Consider the following 10,295-nt stretch of genomic DNA (forward strand, 5'->3'; position numbering starts at 1 on the left):
CATAGTGGCTGTACCAGTTTACATTCCCTCTAGCAGTGTATGAGGGCTCCTTTTTCTCCACATCCTTTCCAACACTCGTTATTTCTTGTCTTATTAATAACAGCCGTTCTGACGGGTGCGCGGTGATATCTCATTGTGGGTTTGATTTGCATTTCTCTGATAATTAGTGAAGTTGAACATCTTTTCATGTACCTTTGGCCATCCATATGTCTTCCTTGGAAAAGTGTCTACTCAGGCCCTCTGTCCATTTATTTATTTATTTATTTATTTATTTATTTATTATTTATTTATTTGAAATATATCTTTATTGATTTTAGAGAGAGGAAAGGAGAGGGGGAGAGAGAGAAAGAAACATCAACGATGAGAGAGTCATTGATCGGCTGCCTCCTGCACGCCCCCGACTGGGGATGGAGCCCGCAACCCGGGCATGTGCCCTGACCAAGAATCAAACCCCGATCGCCTGGATCCTAGGTCAATGCTCAACCGCTGAGCCACGCCTGGTTGGGCTACTTATTTTTTAAAATATATCTTTATTGATTTCAGAGAGAGGAAGGGAGAGGGAGAGAGAGAGATAGAAACATCAATGATGAGAGTCATTGATCGGCTGCCTCCTGCACGCCACCAACTGGGGATTGAGCCCGCAACCCTGGCATGTGCTCTGACCAGGAATCGAACCCTGATCTCCTGGATCCTAGGCCAATGCTCAACCGCTGAGCCACGCCCGGCTGGGCAGCTGTATGAGTTTTTAAAATATTTTTTGATAGTAGCCCCTTATCAGAGGTATCGTTTGCAAATATCTTCTCCCATTCGGTGATTGCCTTTTTTTTTTTCGGTGGTTGCCTTTTTATATTGTTGATCATTTCTTTGGCTGTGCAGAAGCTTTTAAGTTTACTCTAGTCCCATTTATTTTTGCTTTTACTTCCCTTTCCTTTGGGGTCAAGTTAAAAAAAAAAGTCTGAGACCAAGGTCTATAAGTTTAATGCCTGTGTTTTCTTCTGTATCTTTTATTGTTTCTGGTCTTATAGTCAAATCTTTAATCCATTTTAAGTTAACTTTTTTAAAAAGTCTTTGAATTCTCTCTATACAGAATCATGTCATCTGCAAATAGTGACAGTTTAAGTTTTCATTCCCAGTTTGGAGGCCTTTTGTTTCTTTCTCTTATCTGATTGCTCTGGCTAGGACTTCCAGTACTATGTTGAATAACAGCGGTTATTGTTCAGTGGTTAGAGCATCGGCCTATGGACCAAAGGGTCCCAGATTCTATTCCAGCGAAGGGTGGGTACCTTGGTTGCAGGCTGGATCCAGGTTCATGCAGGAGGCAACCAACTGTATGTGTCTCTCTCACAAAGATGTTTCTCTCTCTCTCTGTTTCCCTCCCACACTCTCTGAAAAGCAATGAAACAAATATCCTCAGGTGAGGATTAAAAAAAAAAAAAGAGTGGGCATCCTTGCCTTGTTCCTGATCTTAAAAAGCTTTCAGTTTTTCATTATTGAGTATGATATTAGTTGAGAGTTTGTCATATATACTTTTCTTCATACCCATTTTATTGAGTTTTTTAATCATAAGAGGATGTTGTATCTTGTCAAATGCTTTCTTTGTGTATATTGAAATGATCATACAGTTTTTATCCTTCATTTTTTTTAAAATATATCTTTATTGATTTCAGACAGAGGAAGGGAGGAGAGAGAGAGAAACATAAATGATGAGAGCATTGATCGGCTGCCTCCTGCACACCCCCTCCTGGGCATCGAGCCCACAACCCAGGCATGTGCCCTGACCGGGAATCGAACCTTGATCTCCTGGAGCCTAGGTCGGTGCTCAACCACTTAGCCACGCTGGCTGGGCCATCCTTCATTTTGTTAATGTATCTCATTAATTGATTTATAGATATTGAACAATGCTCGTGTCCTTGGGATAAATCCCACTTAGTTGTGGTGTATGGTCCTTTTAATGTATAGTTGAATTCAGTTTGTTAATATTTTGTTGAGAATTTTTGCATCTATGTTCATCAAGGATATTGGCCTATAATTTTCTTTTTTTTGGGAATTTGTTCATTTTTGTTTATCTTTTCAAAGAATGAGCTCTTCGTTTTATTGACCTTTTCTATTTTTTTACATTTCTATTTCATTTATTTCTGCTCTGATCTTAACTATTTTCTTTCTTCTACTTTTGGTTTGTTTGTTCTTTTTCTAGTTCCTTTAGGTGTAGAGTTAAATTGTTTGTTTGGGATTTTTTATTTATTGAGGTCAGCCTATATGGCTATGACCTTCCCTCTTAAAACTGCTTTTGCTCCATCCCATAAATGTGGTATTGTTGTGTTTTAATTTTCATTTTTAAAGGTCATTTTTAATTTCTTGTCTGATTTCCTCTTTGACATATTGGTTGTTTAGTAGCATATTTTTTAGTCTCCACGTTTGTGTTTTTTCCAATTTTCTCCCTGTAGTTGATTTCTAGTTTCACACCATTGTGATCTGAAAAGATACTTGATATGATTAGTCTTCTTGAATTGAGGCTTGTTTTCTGGCCTAACATATCATCTATCCTGGAGAATGTTCCATATGCACTTGAAAAAAATTTGTATTCTGCAGCTTTTGGATGAAATGATGTATAAATATCTATTAAGTGGATCTCTTCTAAGGTGACATTTAAATCCATTATTTCCTTATCAATTTTCTGTCTGGATTGATTTGAGTTGAGTATTAAAATTCCCTATTATTGTGCTACTGCGAATTTCTCCCTTTATGTCTATTAATATTTGCTTCATGTACTTAGGTGCTCTTATGTTGGGTCCATAGATATTTATGATTGTTATATCCTCTTCTTGGATTGACCCCTTTATAATTATGTAATATCCTTTGTTGTCTTTTTTTACCTTTTTTGTTTTGAAGCCTATTTGGCTGATATGAGTATTGCTACCTCAGGTTTCTTTTCATTTCTATTTGCCTGGAATATTTTTTTCCATCCCTTTACTCTTAGTCTGTTTGTGTCTTAATTTGATGTGAGTCTCTAGTAAGCAGCATGTAAATGGGCCTTGCTTTTGATCCATTCAGCCACCCTACATCTGTTTATTGGAGCATTTAATCTATCTATAGCTTATGTAATTATTGGTAAGTGCATACTCTTTGCCATTTTGTTAATTGTCTTCTGGTCCTTTTCTTCATCTCCTGATTTCTTGTGGTTTACTGATTATCTTTAGTGATTTGTTTGGGTTACTTTCTCTTAATTCTTATATATCTTTTGTATGGTGTTCCCCCCCTCCCCCCAAACTATAAGGGAAGTTTACTTAGAAAGTTACAAAGGCAAAATAAGGGCCCTTGGAGCTTAGGATAGAGAAAGGTAAAGGTAATGTACCTGTTAGAGAAGAAAGAGGGGAAACAAGCCCATGTGCTCCTGGGAGGGAGAGGGCACTGTAGGTTTTTTAGTATATTTTTATTGATTTTAGAGAGAGGAGGAGAGGGAGAGAAACATCAATGATGAGTCAAGTATCGGCTGCCTCCTGCACGCCCCCTGCTGGGTACAAGCCCACAACCAGGGCATGTGCCCTGACCGGGAATTGAACTGCAATCTTCTGGATCCTAGGTCAATGCTCAACCGCTGAGCCACGCAGGCTGGGCTAGGTTTTCTTTTTATTGTGGTTACCATGAGGTTTATGTATATCATTCTACATCTATAGCAGTCTATTTTAATCTAATAGGCACTTACATTCAAATATATTTTATAAGGAGTATATTTTTACTCCCTCCTACACACTTTATGTTGTTGCTATCATGTGTTATCATGTGTTAGATCTTTTTGTGTTGTATATGTAGCTTATTGTAGTTTATATTGAATTTGATACTTTTTTGAACTTCTTAGTTTTTTAAATGTCCAGTTTGCTGTACTTATTAAATATTTGGCTTTACCTGCGAGATTTTTTTCCCCTTTCTCATATTTTCTTATTTCTGGTTATGGTCTTTTCTACTTAAAGACCCCCTTTAACATTTCTTATAAAGTTGGTTTAATGGTGATGAACTCCTTTAGTTTTTGTCTGAGGAACACTTTCTCTCTCCCTCAATTCTGAATAACTTTGCTAGGTTGTAGGTTCCTTCTTTCAGCACTTTAAATGTCCTGCCACTCCTTTCTGGCCTGTAATGTTGCTTCTGAGAAATCAGCTTATAGCCTTATGGATTTCCCTTTGTATGTAACTAATTCTTATCATCTTGCTGCCTTCTAAACTGTGTCTTTAACTTTTGCCATTTTAATTACAATATGTCTTGGTGTGGGTTTCTTTGGGTTCATCTTGATTGGAATCTTCTGTGCTTACTGGACCTGGATGACTGTTTCCTTTCCTAAGTTAGGAAAGTTTTCATTCATTATTTCTTTAAGTCTCTGTTCCTTTTTCTTTCTTCTCCTTCTGGAATATCTATAATGTGAATGTTTGACTGCTTGATGTTATCACAGAATTCCCTTAAACTATCCTTGTTTTGTGTGTTATTTAATGTTTTTATTGATTTTAGAAAGAGAGGAAGGGAGAGGGAGAGAAACATCGGTGTGAGACAGAAACATTGATCAGTTGACTCCTGCACACACCCTGACTGGAAATTGAACCCGAATCCTGGGTGTGTGCCATGACCAGGAATTGAACTGGCAACCCTTCAGTGCATGGATGACACTCACCCAACTGAGCCACACTGGCCAGGGCAACTATCCTCATTTTTTTAAAATACCTGTTTCTTTCCGCTGTTCTGACTGGTTGATTTCCATTAGTTTGTCTTCCACGTAGCTGATGCCTTCTTCTGTTAGCTAGTCTGTTGTTGATTCCTTCTAATGTGTTTTTCATTTCAGTATTGTATTCTTCAAGTCTGCTTTGTTATTTTGTTGTTGTAACTGTTCTTTCTTATACATTCACTTTGTTGAAGTTTCCCCTTAGTTCCTCTGTTCCACTCAAGTTTGGTGAGCATCCTTATGACCACTTATCTCTTTTTCCTTTTTTTTTTTTTTTTTTTGATATTTTGCTTGTTTCTTCATTTTAAAGATATTCTTGTCTTTTTATTTGATTTCTCTATTTGTTTATACTTATGTAGACCATGGCCTCTGTGGGCTGTGTGTGCCAGGTGATTTGGGGAAGCTGGTGGGAGCCAAGCAGGTGCCTAAGGCATCCAGGGCACTGGCCCAAGTCAGAGCGGTTCTGGGTGGTGAGGCTCAGTGGGTGTGGTGATGCTCTGCTGTCCCTTTGGAGGCAAAAGGCTGGGAACACACTGCAGTGACCTTGCAGTTAAGCCAAAGCCCCAGAATAGAGCTCTATCTTAGATGCCTGCCCCATCTACATAGAAGAGACCCGAACAATGGTCCTCACCAGCCCCTTTGGCCCTGGAGAGTTCCCACAGCTCCCAGAGAGGTTTTGCCACTCCAAAGCCTTCTGTTTGGTCTCTCTTTTGTTTGTTGCAAGAAGCTATTCATTCAGCCCTCAGTTGTCTTACAGAGTAATTGTCTTCCTCCGTGTATGTTTCAGTTTGGAATGGGAGGGGGCAAATTCAGCACCTTCCTATGCTGCCATTGCAGACCTGTTTTTACATTTAGATCTTGGTCCCTTTGGAGTTTATCCTAAAGTATGGTGTGAGGAAGGGATTCAACATCATCTTCTGCTGTGGAGCTGAAATGTCCAGCTTTGTCCCTTGACATGGGGGCCACCTTTACTTTAAAGCTCCATTGTACTTGGATCTTTTCTGGACTTTTACTCTATTCCATTGGCCTATGTGCTGTGTGTGTGAGGCTTTACAATATTTTAATATCGGAGAGGGCAAGTCCCACCTCCCTGCTCTACCTTTTCATAGATTTCCTGCTATTTTTGCTCACTTGTTCTAAATGAACTTGACTATCTCCAATTATTAGAAAGCAAACTTGGTGGTATTTTCATTGGGATCATGTGAAATATGTAAATGAACAGGAAGAATGGACATCTTTCATCTTTATGATGGTGAGGTTTTCTATCTAAGAACAGTGTTCATGTTTCCTTCAGTGCCCTTCAGGAGCATTTTCCATTTTTCTTCATATAGGTTTGGACATGTTACCTTCAGGCCACACCAGTTTGTGTAGCTCTTTATGCTGGTGTAAATGGGGTCTTCTTGTCCATTTTATTGTTGTTCTTTTTAAAAAATAGAGAAACATTGTTGTTCTACTTATGCATTCATTGGTTGATTCTTGTATGTACCCTAACTGGAGATCAAACCCGCAACCTTGGTGTATCAGGATGATGCTCTAAGCAACTGAGCTACCTGGCCAGGGCTCATCCATTATACTTCTGAGAACTTACTGTTTGTGTATACAAAACCTGTTGATTTTCTTTTAAGGTGAGCTTTCCTTTTTATTGACATGCATCTTACAGTGTATCCATTTTACATAAGGATACACTCAATGTTCTGTAAAATGAAATCCCTATGTATTACCCAGCTCAAACATGAAACACTTCAGTCTCCCAACTTTTTTGCCAAGGTTAACTGTCAACCTGACTTCTACCACATTGGCTTATTTTAATGTTCTTAGTTTTTGTTGCTTTTCATATCACTTGCTAGCATGAGTAACTTCCCCTATTATTATAGCTTTCCATTGATTCCTAAGGGTTTTCCAGGTAGTCACATTAAAGCAGATGGTAAAGAGATAGTTTTAATTTTCCCTTTCCAATTCTTATGTCTGCAATTCCTTTTTCTTGTCTAATGGCATTGACCAGCATTGCCAATACAGTGTTAAATAGTATGGAATCAGTGCACATCTTCTCTTGCTCCAGTCTTTCATGGCAAAACCTCTAGTATTTGTCCATTAAGTAAAAAGCTGGCCTTCAGGCTGTGATAAACCCACTTCATAAAGAAACTGGGGGTTTGAGAGGTAAAACAAGTCCCAAAGGTAGGGTAAGATGGATGCAAGAGCTCAACCTGTGCCCTGACATCAACCCTGCCTCCTGCCCCTACAGGAGATTGTGAACTTTAATTGCCGGAAGCTGGTGGCCTCGATGCCACTGTTTGCCAACGCTGACCCCAACTTTGTCACAGCCATGCTGACCAAACTCAAGTTTGAGGTCTTCCAGCCAGGTGACTACATCATCCGTGAGGGCACCATTGGCAAGAAGATGTACTTCATACAGCACGGCGTGGTCAGTGTGCTCACCAAGGGCAACAAGGAGATGAAGCTATCCGATGGCTCCTATTTCGGGGGTTAGTGTCTACAGGGACCAGGAACCAGGCAATACAAAGCTGGACCCTTCCTGGGGGTGGAGGGGACGGTGGGGAGGACACAGAAGTGCTGGCAGAAAAGACTTCTGGCTAGAAGGGCCACACTAGCAGAGGTGTGGGCTGGACTGTGCTAGTGCAGCTGGGAGTACCCCAGGGATAAATAGGGGGCAGTTGGATGTAACCTAGCTGCTGAGGTGCCTCCCTTGACCACATACAGAGATCTGCCTGCTAACGCGGGGCCGGCGCACAGCAAGTGTGCGGGCTGACACCTACTGCCGCCTCTACTCACTGAGTGTGGACAACTTCAACGAGGTGCTGGAGGAGTACCCCATGATGCGGCGGGCCTTTGAGACCGTTGCCATTGACCGCCTGGACCGCATTGGTGAGTGGGCCTGGCTGTCAGCCCTCTATGGCCATAGGGGAAATTATGCTCAGGATGGGAGATGGTGTGGCCTGGCTGACCCACAGGAAACATGATTCTCTGACTGGTTTTCTCCCCTGACCAAACACAGCCCTGGTTTCCCAAGGAAGGAGAAGTGTGAACTCTGACCATTTAGCAAACACTTGCTAAGCACCTACTGTGTGCCAGGAGGTATAGCTGGTGGGCCATGAAGATGCCTCAGGCACTGCCCTCAGGAAGCTTGTGTCACAGAGCATGTGGGAGTGGTGGGGCTTCCTGGTGATACTAAGTGGAGACCAGAATTAGTAGGTGTTGCCAGAATGAGAAGGCATATTCTTTGCACATGGATGCAGCATGTGCAAGGGCCCTGAGATGATAAAGAGGCCTGGAGTCCACAGAGCCAGGGAAGCTAAGAGTAGGGAGGCTGGGGAGGGAGGCAAGAAGCCAGGCACACAGGGCCCTACTGGGCTGGAAGGGGGGGCATTTGGACTATAAATCAGGAACAACAGGGAGCCACAGACAGTTCTAGGCAGGAGAGGACCTGATCAGATTTGTATTCTACAAAGGTATACACAGGAGGGAGATGGTGACCTGGTCTGGGTGGGACATGGTAGCCTTGGGTGTAGGGAATCTCAGGAATGGTTGGGAAGTGGAGCCCTCAGGACTTGCTGACAATTATACATAGGAGGCAGGGAGATGGCAGCCCTTGCTGCTATTTGTGGGAATAAAGACAATGGCTGGAAAAGCAGGACTGGGTGGGGTGGAGAGGGGTTAGAGGGACGACTTCCCTGTATACAGAAAGTGCTCAATAGATGTTTATATACAAAAGGCACTGCAACAATTTTCTCTAAACAGTAGATTTTAAACATATTTGTAAGTGACAGGTGCTTGAACTTGCTTGCTATATACAGCAGGCCCTCAACACAGGCTTGCTCTATATGTGTTACACACTTGGCACTCTGGTTGTGAACAGGCAGGTATTCTGGGTGTGTTGCTGTATACTGCAGGTGTTCAATACATGACTGCTATATACAGGAAATGCTCCATGTATGCTGACAGTTTACATAGGTGCCTCATACCTGCTTTTATGTATGCTCTGTGCTTGCTATACACAACAGGTGCTTGATCCCTGATTGTTGAATATAGATAATGCATACCTGCTATATAGAGGTTCTCAATTTTTGCTTCCCATACACAACAGACACAAGATACCATCCCTCTGTGTACAGGAGTCATTCAATACACACAGGTGTATACATATAGGCTGTACAGAGTAGGTGCCAATATCCTACTATATTGCTATATGCAAGAGGCACTCAATACAGAGCTGTATGCCTACTGATTATGGTTTTTGTTTCGTTAATCCTCACATGAGGATAGTTTTTCCATTGCTTCTCAGAGGGAGGGAGGGAGAGGGAGAGGGAGAGAGGGAGAGGGAGAAACATAGATGTGAGAGAGACACATCGATGGTCTGCCTCTTGCATGCGCCCCAACTGGAGGCAGGGAGTGAACCTGCAACCCGGGTACATGCCTTGACCAGGAATTGAACCAAAGACCCTTTGGTACTTGGGTTGGTGCTCTAACCCCTGAGCAACACCAGCCAGGGTGCCTACAGGAGACATTCACTATGCATCTATATATACAGGCTGTAGAAAGTAGGTGAGGATACCTGTACACTGTATGCAGGAGGCACGCAATACACACAGGTGTATGTGCACTGGCCGTAAAGAGTAGATGCCTTACCCACTTGCTGTATGCAGATGTTCTGTGCCTATTGGTTGTAGTGTTGGTGCCCAATACCTGGTTACTATATACAGGAGGCGCTCCCCTGTGCACTGACACCTCCCCTGTCCCCAGGCAAGAAGAACTCAATTCTGCTGCACAAGGTACAACATGACCTCAACTCTGGAGTGTTCAACAACCAGGAGAATGCCATCATCCAGGAGATCGTCAAGTATGACCGGGAGATGGTGCAGCAGGCTGAGCTGGGCCAGAGAGTGGGCCTCTTTCCGCCACCTCCACCACCACAGGTCACCTCGGCCATTGCCACGCTGCAGCAGGCTGTGGCCATGAGCTTCTGCCCGCAGGTGGCACGGCCGCTCGTGGGGCCACTGGCACTCAGCTCGCCCCGCCTTGTGCGGCGCCTACCCCCGGGGCCTGCTTCTGCTGCCACTGCCTCGCCAGGTCCCGCACCCGCTGCCAGTCCCCCAGGCGCACCCACCAGTCCTCGGGCTCCACGGACTTCGCCCTATGGTGGCGCACCCTGCTCTCCAGCTGCGCCCCGTGCTGGGCCTGCACTTCCAGCGCGCCGCCTGAGCCGCGCCTCGCGCCCGCTGTCTGCCTCACAGCCCTCGCTGCCCCATGGCGCTCCCGGCCCTGGCCCCGCAGCCTCCGCGCGTCCAGCCAGCAGCTCCACGCCGCGCCTGGGGCCCACGCCCGCCACCCGGGCCACTGGGCCCAGCCCGGACCGCAGGGACTCGGCCTTGCCCAGTGCCACAGGAGGCCTCGACCCGCTGGACTCGGCGCGCTCGCGCCTCTCGTCCAACTTGTGACCCTCGCTGCACCGCCCCCGGGCCCGGGTGGGCCAGGGGCGGGGCCTTCATCCAAACCAAAGCCATGCCATTGCGCACTGCCCCGGCTGCCCACCCTAGAAGCCATAGAGGAGACGTAGGTAGTTGTAGTCGGACGG

General features: G+C 44.2%; 1 protein-coding gene across 2 annotated transcripts in view; it reads left to right on the plus strand.

Annotated features, from left to right (window-relative positions):
• The window catches only part of HCN2 (hyperpolarization activated cyclic nucleotide gated potassium and sodium channel 2), a 30,869-nt gene extending 20,711 nt beyond the window's left edge, over nt 1-10,158 (plus strand). For both annotated transcript variants that reach the window (XM_087815980.1, XM_087815981.1), the window contains 3 exons: nt 6,948-7,188; nt 7,424-7,588; nt 9,464-10,158. In XM_087815980.1, coding sequence (XP_087672106.1) covers nt 6,948-7,188; nt 7,424-7,588; nt 9,464-10,158 — 1,101 coding nt within the window. The remainder of the gene's footprint in view (nt 1-6,947; nt 7,189-7,423; nt 7,589-9,463) is intronic.
• Nucleotides 10,159-10,295: the final 137 nt, after the last annotated feature.

The sequence above is a fragment of the Miniopterus natalensis genome, chromosome 4 (genome assembly GCF_054644295.1).
Source record: "Miniopterus natalensis isolate mMinNat1 chromosome 4, mMinNat1.hap1, whole genome shotgun sequence".
NCBI lineage: Eukaryota > Metazoa > Chordata > Mammalia > Chiroptera > Miniopteridae > Miniopterus > Miniopterus natalensis.